The 19,699-nt window shown below is 48.1% G+C and overlaps 1 protein-coding gene across 2 annotated transcripts in view; it reads right to left on the reverse strand.

Moving 5' to 3' along the window:
* Positions 1-19,699, reverse strand: part of ELK3 (ETS transcription factor ELK3) — a 69,799-nt gene that overhangs the window by 11,915 nt on the left and 38,185 nt on the right. For both annotated transcript variants that reach the window (XM_021687538.1, XM_021687537.1), the window contains exon 3: positions 6,046-6,825. In XM_021687538.1, coding sequence (XP_021543213.1) covers positions 6,046-6,825 — 780 coding nt within the window. The remainder of the gene's footprint in view (positions 1-6,045; positions 6,826-19,699) is intronic.

The raw sequence follows: 19,699 nt of genomic DNA on the forward strand, positions 1-19,699 counted from the left end.
TGTCTCTCTCAGATCTGTTTCCTTTGGCCCCACCCCACCGTCATAGCCTTAGATCTAGATCCTCCTTGTCTTTCATCTGGAATATTTATAAGAGTATCCTAACTGGTTCCAGCCTCACCCCACCCCAATCTATGTCATCAGGATGATTTCTAAAATACAACTCTGTCACTCATGCCCCATCTCCCACCGCATCCTTCACCTTTGGAATTTATCCCTCCGTCCCTTATTGAATTACTGTACTGCCCCTAATATTCTAAGCTATTTCACATCTTTATGAATTGGCTCAAGATGCTACTTTGCCTACAATGCCCTCCTCACCTTATGTGCCAGATGACTGCTACTGATCCTTCAACACCTGCCCGAGTGTGAACATGCCTCCCGTGAAGCCCTGTCAACATCCTGCCCCATCCCCAGCAAAATTAAATACCATCTTCCTTAGTATTTCTTTTGTGCTGATCTGGGATAGTATATTAAACCATTTAAGGCAAGTTATGAGCTATTAACAATCAGGGACTTATCTAGCTGATGTTCATATCCCCAGCTCCAAGCACAGAGCTTACACATAATAGGTGTTCAGTTCCTATATGTTGAATTGAACTAAATGATCTTTCCCCTCTTCTGTTCCTAAGGTGCTTCTCCGCACTGTGTATTTGACTCTTGCCACGTGCCACTGTCTGTCTGTATGCCTTGTCTTGGCTAGGTCCTAAGGTCTTAAAATAGGCACTGTACATACTTCTGGTATCCTTTCAATGATTTGCAAATAATGTTTGATAATTATTTGTTGAAAGACTCTAAAAAAGGAATTTTTGTATCTCTTGATTTAAAACCCAAGCAAGCTGTTAATTTCCTATCAAAACAAGTCTAAAAGTTCCTCATCCAGTCTTCAGGGACCTCTGTCATTTCACATCACCCTAAGTTATATTGCCCCATATTCTTCACCTATTGGACAGCAAGCTATAAGCTCATGAGAGCAGGGACTGTCTATCTTGCTTGCCTCTGTATACCCCAATCACTACTAAATGGTATTTAATGGTTATCTCCCAAATGAATTAATTAACGTAGTAACCATTTACAGACTAAAAAGGATGTGCATGAGCCGCTCAACAAGAAGTATCTGCAGATTATTTGATTTGGTAATTTGAGATACCAAAGACTTTGGTCTTTCGAGCTTTAGAAAATATAGGAGAGGAAATCACGATGTCCATTTAACATTTTGTTGTACCAACAAATATCATAAATCTTAGTCTCTCATGGACACCAACAGAATCCATGACTGTGCCATTCTGGGGTTAAAAACAAATTCTCAAAAAAGGTAACTACCTCTGGAGACTCCTGGAGTTGCCCAAATTCCAATAAAACATCGACTTTAAGGACTTTAAAAGAGAAGTTAAATCACACATAAGTCTGCGTAGCACTGAACTGTGCTGATCTTAACGAAAGGGGGACAAAGCAGAATTCCATAAGAGTCTAAAGTAGGTGTCGTCAGTGGTAGGAGGGGAAAAAGGAGTAAGAGCAGAACTGGGGAGGAGGCAGTGGGACCATGACGGCAACAGATGGAGATGAGACAGGCCCCAAGGTGGAAAGAGGGAGGGCACTACCACAGTTCCTGTAACCTGGGCAGCCCAGAGCCCAGGGAAGGAAGAACCGTCGGCTGGAACGTCAAGTCTCACAAAACTCTACCAGCAACATCTTCTACTGCAAAGAGTTTCTAAAAGGACCGCCTCTCCCCTGTAGGGTCAGTATAGAGAAAGCTGGAAGCTAAGCTGGAAAAGTGTTGTAGAGAGTGGGATGAAGGGAAAAAACAAACATTTTTCCTCCTGGGATAATGGCCCAGGAGACAGTAAGATGCGAACCTGCTCCAGAGCTGGGGCAGGATGCAGTATACCTGGGTTGCTCCTCACCGTACACATCCATTTTACTCCAAATCCCCACCTGATGATTTTGGCCCGAAGTTGTTACAGCCACCAGTAAATGAAAGGAGGTTCTCGCATTTCGGTCTGCTGCCAGCTATGTGTACTCATTCGTGCTGTTCAAGGCCGCCGCTAATACAACAGCCTGGGGCACGCGTGCTCAGACTCGACGGTGAGTTCATGCCCCAGTGCCCGCACATATCCAAGTTCAGCATCTTAAACATCACACGGGAGATTAACAGAGGCCTTGGCACGAATGAAGGGGAAGCAATGTGCCAACCCCTAATTCTGAACTAACTTTACATTGCTAAGAGATGAGGAGTGAGACAATGAACAGAAGAGGCAAATGGAAGGAAGAGGAACAGAGGATACCGAGGTGCAGAACATACAGAGAATCCGAAGTTCCAGCTGACACTGTTCAGGCTTCCATGGTGCCTGGCTAGGAACCACGAGGGTTTCGCATCCTGGCTCCTCCCTCATCTCAATTTCTATAGCTCATGCCATGAGAGAGATCATCCTTGCTTTTCTACCAACAGTCCCATATGATCTCAGTGGCTGAGCTCCAACTACATCACTTCTTGGTACACAGCTGGCTTTTGTATTCTCTGTCTTCAGGTCCTCATAGTCCATGCTTGAGGGGTGTCTGGGTGATCATCATGTCTGCCTACATTCGTAATCTTGGTTCCTTAAAATATCAAGAGTAACCTCAACTGCACTGTACAGATCCCAGCAGATGCACCACAAATACTTCTGATGGGAATGGAGGTTATGGTTTTGGACGAGTGGCAGAATGACGAACATTTTTTCATGCACACCATATTGTGGATGACGTTTCAAATCTGAATTTGGGCCTATGCGAGGTAGGTGGTTTAATATGATCCCCAGAGGGAAATATAACCACATGACCCTGTTCATGCCAAGACTCTAATGCTACCCTTCCTCCTGCCATATTTCTATCTGAAAATAACTGGGAATTATTCTTGGGATAAATTAGTAAAATATAAACAGTTCTTGGGATAAACTGAATTCTTGGGAACTTCATTTTCAGGGTATCAAGTTATTAGAGCACACCTTTCATTTCTTCTAAAGCCAACAGTTAAGAAAAGTTGACAGGAGGTTCCCACTGGTCACAAAATGTTTACGTACTAACTGTCACGTTGCACACAGCACACCTCACAGAGGAAAGTAATCTCTGCAGTCGAAAGTGCTCAGGTAGGAGGGAAACCAATGAGCTGTGGGAATGAGACATCAGAGCTGCCTGTGGGAGAGAAAAGCCCCAAGTCTCCTTCGGGAGAGGAAACCCCCCGAGTTGACCTGGAAGTAAAGGGAAGGCTTTCACTCCTGCCCCCTGGGGGGGATTTCAGGGAAATGGGCTCACCCCTCAGGATGAGGCCAGCTGCTGGGAGCTGACCTTGCATCTGACTGTCCACTGAGGGAGAGCCAGGGCTCCAGGGTTAGTTTCTGAGCCACTCAGCTCCCGGGGGAAGGAATCTCTGAGAATCCAAACCCTACACTGATTCCAGGCCTACAGTAAAGAGCTGGAGGATTGTCAAGCCCAGATAGGTGTGACTGTCCTGTCTGATCTCAGAGAAACCACTTGGGTGAATGAATATCACACCTGAGTCCTGCCCTTTCTCTGCGCTCTCTGGTTTTTCCCTCCCTGTTGGCCACCTCGACTGCACTGGATGCAGAGCTGACCCTGCCAGAAGGTGAGGGAAGTCCTGAGATTGGACCATCCCCCAAAGCCAACCTTAACTCCTCTGAATCCATTCAGAGCACTACCTGGTAGCCACCCCCCAGCCCCTCGGCTTGATACAAAGGAACTCTCAGCCCGAGACCTTACTTCTACTCTCCTGTCATGGAACCAGACCCTGCCCTTGGCCTCTCTCTCCTCGGGAAGCCCTGGTCTCAATCCTTGGACTTCCTGACACCAACTCACAAGCAAGGTCCTGCCCTTGCAGCTTGGCTGAGGACCACTCACCGTCATCTGCCCAAGGCACAAGTCCTCTCTTAAAGCATCTGGCTTTCTGATGCTTTCCCCCTCCCGTTTGAGGCTGTTCCGGTAAGTCCTGTCTCCCAGTCCTGAGTTTAGCATCCCCTTGTTCACATCTGCACTCGATCCCTACCTCCTGTCAAGGTCCCTCCTCCCCTCAGCCCAGCCATACCATCCTCAGTCCCACTGAGCAGAGCCACCCTAAAGGCACTGTGTCCAGATCCAAAACCCCAGGGCTAGCCTGAGCTGCTTTCCTGGGACCACAGGACTGGCCATCTGTTCGGAGACGGTGACAGGCTCACAGAGAAAGCAGATACAGAATTCTGAATTGGCCTCGGTCTGGCTTGAGACCTCTCTAAACCTTACAGTTGTAAACACAAAGGAGGCCAGGGGAGGAGATCCTCAGATCATCCACCCTGGCCCACTTCTCAAGTTACTTCTCTGATCTGCTTCAGGAACTGCTGTTTCTGAGCCACTTACTCAGCAGTCCCTCGTCCCCGGACAGTTTTGTTTGGTCAAAAAATGCCTGATTAAAAGCACACGTGCTCATTCTGACCAGTAACTGAGCCCTTAGCCCTCCCCTCCATGGCGGCATGCTCATTACCACCAGCTCACAAGCTTGGGGAGACACAAAATCCTTGGGACACAATCAATTTGGGAGAAGCCATAGAGAAGAGAGTGGCCAAGAGTTGCTTTCGGTTGTTTGGCAGACTCCACAGACGGTTATGATCAGGGACAACTGGGTGAATTCCCAATGGGCATGCCAAGAACATTTTACTTAAGAGCATGGATTCTGGAGCAGGATAACCAGGTTCAAATTTGCTTCTACCACCTGTTAGCTGTGTGACCTTGGATGAGTTACTTTACCTCAGTGCCTCATTTACCTCAGCTGGAAAAAAAATGGGACAGAACAGTATCTACTTCATGGGCCTGCTACGAAGAATGACTGGAGGGGTGCGTGCAAAGTGTCTAGAACAGGAACCGGCAAACGTGCCCCTCATGGTGGTCACAGCAAGGACAGTGACGGCAAGGAGCACAGGGGCGGGCGACAGAGCTCCCGCGTGCCTCATGGCTCCAGGAGGATACCTGCCAGGTGTAGCTGGCTCTCCTACCATGGCCATCATCCCATTCAGTCCTCCCAACCATCCATTTCACAGACGTGGAAACAGGCTCAGAGAGCAAGTGCCCACCGTCTCACTGCCCCCCAGTGTAGCCAGGAACCGAATCCGGTCTGTGACCCCAAAGCCAATGTGCTTAACTCTGCCACCAAAGTGCGTCCAGTTCTCCAGAGGAAGCAGAAATAGGCTTTACCAGCCCAGGCTCTGCCTTTGCCCTGCAAATGCCAGCTGGACAAGAAAGAGCATCTGCATCTCATATTTAAGGGAAAAGGCTTCCTTCTCGTGGGAGTTACTGCTGGGTTTTCTCAGAGTCGCACTGCTTTTACTGAAGATTCTTTCTCATTGCTTGGTGTGGCCCTGATGTTTCACAGATCCACCCAGACGAATGCAATGGCGGCATCTTAACATCTATCTTCTTAGTAACGGAAAGCAAATGGCTACTTATCAAGTGCCCCCCAAAGAGGACTCGGTCATAAAAACGTCATGAAGCCCAGGGATTCCCAGGCAGCTCAGTCGGTTGAACGTCCAACTCTTGATTGCGGCTCCAGGTTGTGAGATCGAGCCCCACGTCAGGCTCCATGCTGGGGGTAGAGCCTGCTTAAGATTCTCTCTCTCTGCCCCTCCACTGCCCGATCTCTCCCGCTCTTAAAAAAAATTTTTTTTTCCCATAAAGCCCAAATACCTTCTGAAATGTCACTTGGCCTGCTCAACTTTCCCTAGGAAAATATTGTTTGGATCTGCTTTGATGGCCAGGGTGCCTGTTCCGTATTATGATCACCTTCAGCCACTGAAAACAAGAAACCAGTGAAGCATCCCACTGTAACCAATATCCCAAACCTTTTCTCTTGCGGACACCTTGGCCTGGGGATGGAAAAGTAACTTCCCTTCACACTGACACCGTGACTTTGGGCTATGGGCCCTAAGGTGATCTTTCAAAGGGCGGAAGGAAGCTGCCGTGGTTGCTCTTCCTTTCCGCTATGCCACTGGGTCTGAGTGCAGCCCCACCGCGGGGACGGGCTCTTACCTGTGCAGTGAAGAAGGCTGGGGTGAGAGATCCCGAGGGGAGAGCTGGGCTGTTGAGGGCGATGGAGCCGATGTCAGTGCTGGAGAGCACCAGCGGGGGCGCGGAGATTTCCAAGCCTTTGGGTTTTTTGGCCTTTGGGGGAAGAGATGGAGACCTGGTCTTGGAGCCCGATGACAGGTTCAAGGGCTCTAGGGAATCGGAGTCATGGCAGGCGGCCTCCAGGAAGAGGCTTCTGTGTTCAGAAGGGAGGGGCGAGCTGGGGGACAGGGACGGGGACCGAGACGAGGAGGGTGACGCGGACGAAATGCTGGCGGCATTTGGCAACATTAAAGAGGAGACCTTGGCTGAGGCCGACGAGGCCAGGAAGGCCTCAGACGTGGAGGGCAGGGGCACCACGGGCCTGCTGGCGTGCTTGTCGGTTTTATTGGTCACAAACCTGATGACAGTCCTGACTTCTTCCACGGGAGGGCTGTCTTCCGGCTGTTCCTCCAGCTTCTCCGTCTTGATTGCCTTGAAGGATTCCGGCGGGTTCTGCAGGGAATTAATGGTGAAGGACGAGTACAGTCCTGAGTGGATGTATTCGTTGCGGCTTGCGCTCTTGAGGGCCGACAAGCCGTGTCTGTGCGCCTCTCGGCCCTCGGGAGGCGCCTTGCAGTCGCTGTCCTGCAGCAAAAGGCTCTCCCGGCTGATCTCCACCGCGTGAGGGTCCATTTTCAGTATCTCCGGGAAAGAGACAAACTTGTACACAAACTTCTGCCCGATCACCTTCTTGATGATGTTCTGTGAATACAAGAGGAGACAGTGAAAAGATCAGTGCACCAGAGAAATGGAGGAGGAGGACGTTCGTTGTCATGGGGCATTCTGCCGGCAGCCGCATGGAAATACTCCTCTTGCCTGACGCGTCTTGGCTAAGGTGCCACAGAAAGGGGACTCGAGCAGGAGGCAGCGGAACTCGATCTGCTTTCCAGTTCTGCTGTTACGAACGGCGTGCTCTTTAGCACAGCGATGGTCCTTTTTGGCTTCCTCCTCTGTGAAGTTAAGGGTCAGTCTACCTGATAACGTCGTAGCGGTCCCCCTTCTGCTAAGCACGCACTACGTGGCCGGCAGTGTCCCCGCACCATCTCATGGCGTCTGTACGGTAATCCTAAAAGGAAGGTATCAGTACCTAAAAACTAAATGATTCAACTCCCATTTTAAAACTTAAGAAAATAAGCTTAGAGTGCTTAAATAAGCCACAGGAGCCATGTGGTAGGTAAGTGGTCGAAGCAGCATTTCCTTCGCCATAATGCAGTATTGTCTTACCTACCTCTGGGACTTGTGAGAATTCAGTGAAATAATAACGGGAAAGCATTCTGTAAGCTGGAACGCATTATAGAAACGTAAGTTATTATCACCCACCACCACAATGTTTTCTTAAGTCATGTAGCCATTTTTTTCCTTTTTAATTTTCTGCCAAGAAAGCCACTGGAGGAAAAACAACTTGTCTACTTTGATATTTACATCACTCCTACAGTATTTTAAGTTGCTGGTATCTACCGCTGGCTCTTCAGTTTATGGCTCCAAGTCCTCAAACATTAGGATGTCAATGAGAGCCAACAATCACTGCAAAACTGTTCACACCCCTTTGGGAGAACGGACTTCATTGGAAAGGCTCTCTACTGTTCTTGAGGTTTGTTACATTGGAACATCAGCAAATATCTATCAAATGTTTGTGGGGTGCAAGTCCCTCCACCAAGACAAAGATGGTCTCCCTCAAGCACAAAGAGCTAGCAGCACCATCCTGTGGGGGAAAGACTCAGAATGTTTCCTTACAAACTGTTCCTCCTCAAACTTGGGTATGAGTGAGGGTATAAAAAAAAAAAAAATCATTTGGGGGAAAAGAACCTTAACTCCTATTGAGCACCTACTGCATACCAGATGTTGTGCACAAGCTATCTGATCTGTTCTCACATTCACCCTCCTGGAGGGTGGAAGGTGTCCCCTTATGACACAAGCTCAGAGATGGGGAGTAATCCGCCCAAAACCCACCACAATCTACTCCTTCTGAAGCCTGAGCTTTTTCACATTTCCACCAAAATTTGGGTGGAAAGAATCAAAGAACCCCTTAGTAGAGGTGAAATTTTCAAAGATGGAATTGACAGGTAACATTGTATTAGTTTCAGGTGTACCACAAAATGATCGCAGGTCTAGTGAACATCAATCACCACACAGAGTGTAACTTTTTTTTTTTCCTTGTGATGAGTATTTTTAGGATCTCCCCTCTTGGCAACTTTCAAATATACCATAGAGATGAAATTTAATTAAATTTGATGTTCCTTCTGTGATCATCATTTGGTTTATAAACATAAGTATACTATGTTTTTGCCTTTCCTCTTGTTACATTACAGCATGCCGATTTGCAGTTTTCCTCCTTAAAACAGACCATCAAATCCCAAAAGTTAATTTATCCAGCCATCCGGAGGGGAGGGCATATTTACTATGCTACTGAGATTTCTGAGCAGGAACCCCTCAGGGCAGGCATCGAAGGGAGGGACACACAATGTCCCCATTCAGCACCGGAAATCCCAGTAACGCAAATCCTGGCAAACCTTCGCTCAGCACCAGCCCACAGGAGGCTCCCAACCCTGAGCACGTTAGATTCGTCAGATTCGTCAGATTCGAGGCTGAACAGTTCTAGTGCCTGGCAGCCTGGTGCTGGGACTGCAGATTTAACCCACTGAATGCCATTTACCTCCATCTGACCTCAACTGCACACTGAACACTAGCAAAGCTGACCACCATTTACACACCTTCAGAGAAACTTGGGAAACTTACAAGTTCCGCCTGGGCCTTGTTGGCAGCATCTCAGCGGGCGCCCCACCAGGCGTGGGTAGACAACATGCCTAAGAGAAATCCACTCCCGGGCAGGATAGGGTTAAATAAGGGTGTCACTGGTGCCACAGGACTCAGGGTGGGTTCTCAGTAAAAAGAAAGCACGCTTGCCTAGCCTGTTGCGCTACTACAATTCTCAAGTATTTCTGGCTTTCGTTAATATTTTTCTCCCTAGGTGAAAACTTTATTTTGTCCTCAGCCAGTTCGAACATCCATCTAAATTGACTGAATTATTAGAGCCTAAATAATTACACAGAAGAAAAGAGAAACTGTATGGTCTGAATCATTTCTTCAGGCACGTTCTTGTAAAGTTTTTTTTAAACCTTTAATTTTATTATGGGCATTCAGAACATAACTTCTGAGCAGGGATTATATGCATAAGCAAACCAAGGAGTCATTTGGGGCTGTGATAAAAAATAACAAAAAGGCCCCTCTTCCTGAAAATGGTTGGGAACCGAAAGGTAGTCTCAAAAGAGCTGGGCTTCGATGTGTTAAAAAGAACAAAGGAGGAGCGCCTGGGTGGCTCAGTCCATTAAGCAGACTCTTGATTTCGGCTCAGGTCATGATCTCAGGGTCATGGGATGGAGCCCTTCGTCAGGCTCCCTGCTCAGCGCAGAGTCTGCTTCTCCCTCTCCCTCTGCTCCTCCACCCGCCCCCTTCGGCCCCCGCTGTCTCTCTCTCAAATAAGTAAATAAAATCTTATAAAAAAAAAAAAAACATAAGGAACAACTCACATGACTATCGACTGACAAATGGGTAAACAAAATGTATGTTCAGACTACAGAGTATTATCAGCCATAAAAAGGAATGAAGTACAGACCCATGAAACCACGTCAATACACCTTGAATGCATTAAGTGCAAGAAAGGTCGCGTGTGTGATGGATTCCATTTCTATCAAACGTCCAGCATAGACAAACCTAGAGAGACAAAAGAGTCATTTCCTAGGATTTGGGGTGATATGGAGGAATTGAGGGGTGACGTTAAAAAGTAAGGGTTTGGGAGGAACAGTGAAAATGTCCTAAAATTTATAGCGGTTTTTGATGCACAACTCTGTAGACATTCTCGAAGCCCACTGAATTGTATACCTTTAATAAGGGTCCATTGGATGGTATATGAATCATACTTCAAGGAAGCTGGGTTTTTTTTTTAAAGAACATGAGAATCTTTTTTTCCTCCAGCTTTACTGAGATGTAATTGACATATAACACTGTGAAGTTTAAGATGTACAATATGAAGATTTGATGCATGTATATGCATTGCAAAATGTTTACCACAATAAGGTTAGTTAACACATCCATCAGCTCACATAATTACCATTTTGTGGTGGTGGTGGTGGTGGTAACATTTAAGATCTACTCTCTTGGCAGCTTACCAGTATATAACACAGTACTGTTAACGACTGTCACCATCCATACCTTAGATCTCCAGAACTTACTCATCTTGTGGCTGGAAGTTTGTACCTTCGACCAACATCTCCTCATTTATCCGCCCCTCAGCGGCCGGTAACCACCACCCTACTCTCTGTTTGTAGGAGTTCTGCTTTTTTAGATTCCACCCATAAGTGAAATCATTCAGTATTTATCTTTCTCTTATTCCATTTAGCATAACGCTCTCGAGGTCCGTCCAAAACATTTGCATGTTTAAATGGAAGATGGTGGGAACATTCTATGGCTGGTGACTGCCATAACCCTACTGTGAAGATAAAAAAGGAGCCTCCACAAAGGACACTGAACTCAGCCATAGCAAAAGAGGCCCCGCAGTAGCTGCTGCCTCTCTCGGGGGGTGAGGGGAGAGTTACCAGGACACCACCATAGCTTTTTAGGAAAAGGGTACAGTGGCAGGGATGGAGCTGACCAAAAGGAGGAAGAAGCCTTTGGAAAGAACCAGGGTGGACCTTGCTGGTCTATTCTAGCAGGAAAGATGGAGTAGATCTGGCTACCCAGACAATCTGGGCATGAAGGGGTGTGGAGGGTGCAGGAAGGAGGTCAGGGCACTGTAGCCCCGCTGTTTGAGAGAGCCCAACCCTGCACTGGGGAAATGTGCTCACAGGAAGGGAGCTGGTAAGGAAAGCCCTCCCACCAGGATGCCCACGGCCTGAGACCTAGGTAGCGGACTCAGAGGAGGTATATGCCTGGCAGCTGAAATCACAGCCCCTTAACTTCCAGGGCAGACCCTGGGAGCACATGGGTGGCACGTACGTTCGAAGATCTCTCTGTGGTCTCTGAAGGGAGACTGCCTTTCAAGAGTTTGCCCCACAAAAAAAAAGTAAAACCTGTTTAATCTTATTTGACTTTATGACGTTGCTCTCAGTAAGTAAATGTTAAATATGTTAAGACTTGACTTGTGGACTACTGTTGTAATTTTTCAAGTTAAAAGTGTCCCTAAAGGCCACTTCCTATATCTGATTTTTCCCAGTAAATGAGGCAAAGCAATTCTAAGACCTTCCACAAACATCTACCATGTAAAATGGAGAGGTGAATCCTTCTGCCTATACAAACAAGCTAGTTATTAGAGGGCGGTTGGGGTATGCTACTCTTAGGATTTCAGGGTGTCTTCAAACTGAAATCTCAATGTTCTCAGTATGAAAAACCTGACATCAGATGCTTATGTAAGGAAAGTGCTATTCACCCAGTAAACCCAAAAAAACAAATGGATAATGCTGGCCATATTTTGCCTTTCTGACATTTCCTTGGGAATCTAGCAGAACCTCCCTTCCCCTCCCCCAATAAGACCATTTAAGTGTGTGTTAAGCAACTACAGAATACTAAATAAAAAGTGTGGTCAACCCCCGCCCCCCCCCCGCCAAAAAAAACCAGAGTTTGCCCCGCGAGGAGTTTGCTGAGAAAACTCACAGTATAGGGGAATAATAGATAGTAGTTGCTGAGCACATATTATCAGGCTGGGTACTAAGAACTTGACCACCGTTAACTCAGTTAATCCTCTGAGAGACTGGAACTATTAGGATCCCCATCTTAGAGACGGGCAAACTGAGGCTCAGAGAGTATAAATTACCTGTGCCCACAAGCTGGTACATGGGCAATCTGATTCCAGAGCCCTTGGCCACAATGGAAGGGGGATCCAAGACTCAGGCTGAGCCCGCCCAGGACACAAGAGCGCTTGGGAACAGGCTCTTATTATGAAAAGTGATGAGGGTATTTACAGAAAGTCAGTTTTTTCACCCCTTCCTCCCAGACCCACAAGTATGTGTTGCTTACAGTTGCCTGGTAACCTGACAAATGCTGTCTGTGTCCAGTTGAGCTAAGTGACTTCTCCAGCACGGTTTTAGACCAACAGTTGCACACATCTGCTTCACTTTACACATGTGCGACCAGCCTCCCTGTTCGTCATTTCCCATTCAGTGTGTATCCCCAGCCAGGCTGGACTCCTGACCCCACATTCCGTGTGAGGTCACAGGCAGCGAGGACGACCGACTTCGGGAGAGGAAACGCAACATTCACCTCACACACCCTCCGTGGCAGTTCCAGGTGGCAGCAGAAGCTACTCCCACCATGGCCACTTCCAAGCTGCGGTCTTGAGATCGCAGGAGCCTAAAGGGCAAGCAGCCTGGTGGGGGCAGGACCATGGCGGCCACCTTGGGCAGAGGAACCCTTCCCGACTCACCAGCTACCCCTGGCCACGGAGGGACCAGTGAGTCTCCCTTCGTTATTTCCCGCTAACAGGATGGAAAACACAGAGAACAAGCCAACTTTCCGCTTCCCTGCCTTGCCTGTTGCCCTGAGAGGTTCCAGGCTTACTGGCAAAAATAGAGGTGCCCGTAAGTGTGTTTAAATATATATACACACAAGCAACTCTGCCTTCTCCTCCCACTGAAGAGAAAGAAGGAGCCTGCGTAAATAATGCTATCCAGTGCATAAATTAGAAATGTGTCTATTAAGTATTGTGATCTTGAAAAAAAAAAAATTGTATGCAGTGCTAGGTAATGAAGAGATGCTCGAGGAATTCAATTTACCTTGTTAATTTTGATGTTATGACAATACTACTAAGTTAGCTCCATGTTTGTTGAATGAATGCCTGTACTGTAATGAGAACTGACCCAGGCAGGAAACCAGAGGCTTCACCCCATGAGAGACACAATTTTCTGTGGCTGACTGATCCCCAGGCTGGTTCAAGCGCCCCGTGAGTGTGTCCCAGCTGTCTAACTGCATGTGCTTTCTGGTTGGCATTTTCAAACTGAAAATTCCCAGACAGACACCGAGGGCCATAAGCAAAACCCTACAACCCCATATCTCCTGTGATAGCTTAATAAACTTGGATTTCACGTATCCATGTACGCAGCAAATATGTGCCACCTGTGTTGGCTCTGGCCTGGCACCCCGATTTTGATCTAAGGTCATGCACTGGACTTTCCAGCGCTCAGACGTCTCAGGTTTCTCCCCAGGCTGCTCGCGGCCCCAGGAGGAGACAGACTAGTTACGGGTTCCCCATCACTATGGCTACTGCGCCCTGGCTTTCCCACCAAGTGAGGCCTTCCAGGACCCGCAGGACCCCTGCCCTCTGACTCTGCAACTCTCCTATCTTGTTCTCAAAATGGAGAAATGTCAGTGGCTCGCTAACACAGCAGGAAAGGTGGTGCAGGAGATTCTTCCTAACAGCCCGGCCTATTCCTAATCCCACAGCAGCGGGGGCTGCAGAGGAGAGTGGTACATCCTTCCGTAAATCCCCGCTTGACTCTGTCACAAAGGCTGCCAAGGGGGATTCTAAGGAGTGGTTCTAGAGTCAACTGCCTCTTACCAGCCATGTGCCTCAGTTTCCCCATCTATAAAATGGGGACTGATCTACCACCTGCCTCATGAGATTGGATGAGATAATCCATATAAAGCTTATTAGCAGAACACTGATAACAGGCACACATGATAAGCCCACAATACACAGTAGCTCTTAGTATTCGTATTTTTATCCTCCCATTTAAGCAAAAACAAAATAAAACATAAAATCCACTCCCTATCCACCCCAGTGGCAAGTGAATAGTCCAAATTAAACCTCCTAGAAAGCTGTGCATATTCCCCTCACTTCGTCCACGGTCCTGGGTACCATGTTGGGGCGTATGGCAGACAGAATTACATCTGGTTTATGTATCTCGACCAACAGGGGAAACATGATGTTTTATTTAGTTGGGTTCAGACAAAAAATAGACACAAGGCTTACCGTATATCATGCCTAGCGTGGCCAGCCCTTGACATGCACTGTGAAGGAAACCTCACACCAATTAATTTAGGCATCGGGGGGGCGAGGGAGGGGGCCAGCCCTGGGGGCAGCAGATGTGAAATCCAAGTGTCCCGCTCCGAAGGCCATGGCAGCTTTAGCAGAAAGGCAGCATGTCCAGCCCGGCAAGTGGTGCAGACACTAAGCAGACACCCCAGCTGGGTTCCGCTGCTCTCCGACGCTGCTCAGAGCAGGACACGCACTGCCCAGACAGGAGGGAGCAGCCCAGCTCTGCAGGCTCTGCTGTGGTGGGGCCCCAGAGGGAGGGCCATGCGGGCTGCTGGCCCTGAGCGCCCGTCACCAAGATCCCTGTGCAGGGGAAGAGGGATGGATTGATTTTGAGGGACATTCATCTCATCACGGTAGAGACCCTGCATGAAAGGAACCCGTGGCCAGAAAGGGTCAGGGAAAGAAGCAAGCATTTATGAGCGCCTACCACATACCAAACTTGCACAGCCACCTGGCAAGACGGGCGCTGGGATCCCATTTTAAAGATGAAGAAGTCGAGGCTGTTGGTGGGAAGGGAGGTGAGACCCAATTTCCTGTCCCACAGTGGTGGGTTAGATAACGGGAGGGCCTCAGAGTGGAAAACTACGTAGCTATTTTAGAGGACAAAACAGCGTTAACATTTCCCCATGCCTTTCAATGCATGTTAGGTGAAAAAAGCAGCACTCACGGGATGCGTCCCTTGTTGTTGTTTTTTTTTAATGTTATGTTAATCACCATACATTACATCATTAGTTTTTGATGTAGTGTTCCATGATTCATTGTTTGCATATAACACCCAGTGTTCCGTGCAGAACGTGCCCTCTTTAATACCCATCACCAGGCTAACCCATCCCCCCACCCCCTCCCCTCTAGAACCCTGTTTGTTTCTCAGAGTCCATAGTCTCTCATGGTTCGTCTCCCCCTCCGATTTCCCCCCCCTTCATTTTTCCCTTCCTATTATCTTTTTTTTTAACATATAATGTATTATTTGTTTCAGAGGTACAGATCTGTGATTCAACAGTCTTACAATTCACAGCGCTCACCATAGCACATGCCCTCCCCAATATCTATCACCAGCCACCCCATCCCTCCCACCCCCCCACTCCAGCAACCCTCAGTTTGTTTCCTGAGATTAAGAATTCCTCATATCAGTGAGATCATATGATACTTGTCTTTCTCTGATTATTTCGCTTAGCATAATACCTTCTAGTTCCATCCACGTTGTTGCAAATGGCAAGGTTTCGTTCTTTTTGATGGCTACATAATATTCCATTGTATATATATACCACATCTTCTTTATCCATTCATCTGTCGATGGACATCTTGGCTCTTTCCATAGTTTGGCTATTGTGGACATTGCTGTAAACATTGGGGTGCACATACCCCTTCGGATCACTACATTTGCATCTTTGGGATAAATACCCAGTAGTGCAATTGCTGGGTCGTATGGTAGCTCTTTTTTCAACTTTTTGAGGAACCTCCATACTGTTTTCCAGAGTGGCTGCCCCAGCTTGCACTCCCACCAACAGTGTAGGAGGGTTGTTCATTTTTGGGAGGTTCATTTTGACAGCCACACAAAAATAGACTCAAAATGGATGAAAGACCTAAATGTGAGACAGGAGTCCATCAAAATCCTACAGGAGAACACAGGCAGTAACCTATTCAACCTCAGCCACAGCAACTTCTTCCTAGAAACATCGCCAAAGGCAAGGGAAGCAAGGGCAAAAATGAACTCCCTCACTGAGTCAATCCCATTTACAATTGCACCCCAAACCATAAGATACCTAGGAATAAATCTAACCAAAGAGACAAAGGATCTGTACTCAGAAAACTATAAAATACTCATGAAAGAAACTGAGGAAGACACAAAGAAATGGAAAAACGTTCCATGCTCATGGATTGGAAGAACAAATATTGTAAAGATGTCAATGCTACCTAAAGCAATCTACACATTCAATGCAATCCCCATCAAAATACCATCAACTTTTTTCAAAGAAATGGAACAAATAATTCTAAAATTTGTATGGAACCAGAAAAGACCCTGAATAGCCAGAGGAATGTTGAGAAAGAAAAGCAAAGCTGGCGGCATCACAATTCCGACTTCAAGCTCTATTACAAAGCTGTCATCATCAAGACAGTATGGTACTGGCACAAAAACAGACACACAGATCAATGGAACAAAATAGCCCAGAAATGGACCCTCAACTCTATGGTCAACTAATCTTCGACAAAGCAGGAAAGAATGTCCAATGGAAAAAAGAGAGTCTCTTCAACAAATGGTGTTGGGAAAATTGGACAGCCACATGCAGAAGAATGAAACTGGACCATTTCCTTACACCACACACAAAAATAGACTCAAAATGGATGAAAGACCTAAATGTGAGACAGGAGTCCATCAAAATCCTAGAGGAGAACACAGGCAGCAACCTCTTCAACCTCAGCCGCAACAACTTCTTCCTAGAAACATCGCCAAAGGCAAGGGAAGCAAGGGCAAAAATGAACTATTGGCATTCATCAAGATAAAAAGCTTTTGCAAAGCAAAGGAAACAGTCAACAAAACCAAAAGACAACCGACAGAATGGGAGAAGATATTTGCAAATGACATCTCCGATAAACGGGTAGTATCCAAAATCTATAAAGAACTTACCAAACTCAACACCCAAAGAACAAAGAATCCAACCAAGAAATGGGCAGAAGACATGAACAGACATTTTTCCAAAGAAGGCGTCCATTGTTTTAATGAAACAACTATATATACTGAATAAAAGAAGAAAAAATTAACCTTAAAAGATGTAAAGGTGGTAGGATTGCCAGGGATCTGTAATATTTCTCTTCTGCTTCTCTGCATTTTCACGTTAAATAACATGTGTTTAATATGCATTAGTTGTCAAAACAAGCTTTTTTTTTTTTTTTTTTTTTACAAAAAAGCAGCAGGCTCTAAAAAGCTTACTAGCCCCAGACCCTGCAGCTTGTCACAGGCGGAGCTGAAGCTAAACCACTTCTCCGGAGCAAGCACCAACGCGGGAGCCCTTTCTGCCCCACCGCCACACCCTCTCCCAGAAAGCAGCTGCCGTTGCCTCAGAGGCTGCTGGTCAAGTCAGTCCGCCAGGACCCCGGGGCTCTGCATTCCAGAGTAATCGTGGGGTAACCAACAAGTGCTTGGGAAAGCAGCTCCATGCTAAGGAAGCAAGGTCTGTGCTCAGGAACGTCCCACATCCCTCCCAGCTCCTCGTAAGACCAGCTTTCCCTAGTCTGTTCCTTTGCTGGAAACAGAGCCTCCTCTGTCCACCCCAGGGGGAGAGGCAGTGCCTGCTCTGAGGGAGCGCCCTGCAGGAGGCCCCAGGAACCCGTCGGCTCCACGGCAGCGGACATCAAAGCCTACCTGGAAGTGGGGGACATTCGAGAGACAAGGCGGATGGGAAAACAACAGGCAGCTGGTATCCGCATCCACAGCCCAGCTGTGGCCCCTGCTGAGCAGCGAGAGTGCTCATAGGGGAGCACGGGGAGCACGGACCAGCATCTCTGGGTCTTGATGGGCCAGGCGTTAAATGGAACCAGCACTGGGTGAACTGACCTGGGAAAGGTACTGAACTTCTAGAGGCCTCCCTTTGCTCACCTCTAAGAGCAGAACAAAAATACTGCACAGGGTCTTTTTTTTAAGATTTTATTTTTAAGTAATCTCTACATCCAATGTGGGGCTTGAGCTTACAACCCCAAGATAGAGAGCGGCACGTCCCACTGACTGAGCCAGGCAGGCGCCCCTCAAATCGTCTAAATTCCTTATATTCACTTCATAGTTTCCCGAAGGCTCTACTCATTATGTCATACAATCCTTACAACATTTTGATACCCATTTTACAGATGAGGGACCTGAGGCGCCAAGCTTACGTCACAAACTAGAAAGTAGCAGTGATGAGTCTCGAGGCCACAGGTTCCCAGCCACACCCTGGCTTCAGCTCCTTGTTTTGGGTTCCCATCCAGACCACTGGCTGACTCACTCTTTCCGACACAAAACCTGACTGTCCTCTCTCCAAAGTTAGAACAAGTTCTCACTGTAGGAGTCATGCTCCAAGTTCCTCCTCTGTAACAAGCAAGCATTCTTTCAACAGCATTTAAGATGCTTTCATACGGAAGGCTCCTTGCTAGGCTCGGAGGAAGAGAAAAGGAAGGGAATCCGGCAAGCATCTGACTTCTGCTTGCATCTGCCCCCCTCCCACTCCCTGCCACCTGAACCCACGGGGACACGGAGCAGTTGGGGCCATACTGAGCTCTGCTATGAATCTGTTGTGGGCAGGCTCACCTCACACCTGCCACCCTAAGGAGCAGCCCTCGAAGGACTCCAACCCAGCAACCTGAGCTGCCTCTCCCTGGGCCAGTCTTTCCCGTCAGCAGGGAGTTGTACCCACCCCCCGCCCTCCCAAATTCATTTCCACTCAGAAGCTCAGAATGTGACTTTATTTAGAAACAGCATCTTTGCACACGTCACCAGTTAAGGATGTGGGGACAGAATCAGCACGGAGTTAGGGTGGGCACTAAGTTCAATGCCTAGTGCCCTCACCACAAGAGGAAAGGCTCCGGGAGACACACAGGGAAGAATGCACAGGAGGAGGAGAGGGACAGACGCAGAGACTGAAGCCCTGCAGCCCCAGCCGAGGACAGTGAGGGCTGCCGGGGCCACCGGAAGCCGGAAAAGGCAGGGAAGCATTCTCCCCGAGAGCCTTCGAAGGGAGCATGGCCCAGCGGACACCTTGATTTTGGACTTCTGGCCTCCAGAACTTTGAGAGAATAAATTTCTGTTGTTTTGAGCCACCGAGTTTGTGGTACTTTGTTACGGCAACGCTAGGAAACATATCCTCTCCCGAAGACTGTCCGGCGGAGCAGGGGGCACGGCCTTTCCCCAGGGCTTGGCCTCCCGCACGCAGCCGCCGAGACAGGTGACGCTTGGGCTGTCCTCTGGCTGAAGCTTAAGTCGGGAGCACGCACACGCACACACACCCCACTTCCAACTTCTAAGAATAACGTGCTGCCAATAAAGAGCTCCAACTCTTAGAATTGGCTGACTCCTGGGGGAGGTTTCTCTGTGGTTTGGGTTGAGATTTCTCTATTCTCTGGCACTGCTAGACTGCAGTGTGAACCATCTCTCCAAGTCCGGCCAGCCTGACATGGCACGGCTGCTCACCCTCGCTGCCCGAGGAACGTGCCATCCCGAAGGCCGGCACACAAGGGGAGCCTGGCAGGACGCCCACGCCAGGACTGGGCACTGAGAGCATTTTTCCACCCCCTCCGGGCTCGTGGCTGCTTCTCCTGGACTGAGACTCTTGTCTCGCTGCTGGCTCGCTTTCAACACTCAAGGGTATTTTTATTAAAGGCCTCTGGAGTGTTAACAAGACAAAATTTAAAACTGTTCCCCCAGCACATGCTTGGCCGGGCAGGGAGCTGCCCACAATGACTCTGAGCAGCCACTTCCGCGGGGGGGGGGGGGGGGGGAGTGTAGCTGGGAGCCGAAGGTGGTCTGAGAGCACGTTCTCACCCCGGCTTGGCCACCAATTTTCTTGCACATTCACTTCCCCC

The sequence above is a fragment of the Neomonachus schauinslandi genome, chromosome 5 (assembly GCF_002201575.2).
Source record: "Neomonachus schauinslandi chromosome 5, ASM220157v2, whole genome shotgun sequence".
NCBI classification, from domain to species: Eukaryota; Metazoa; Chordata; class Mammalia; order Carnivora; family Phocidae; genus Neomonachus; species Neomonachus schauinslandi.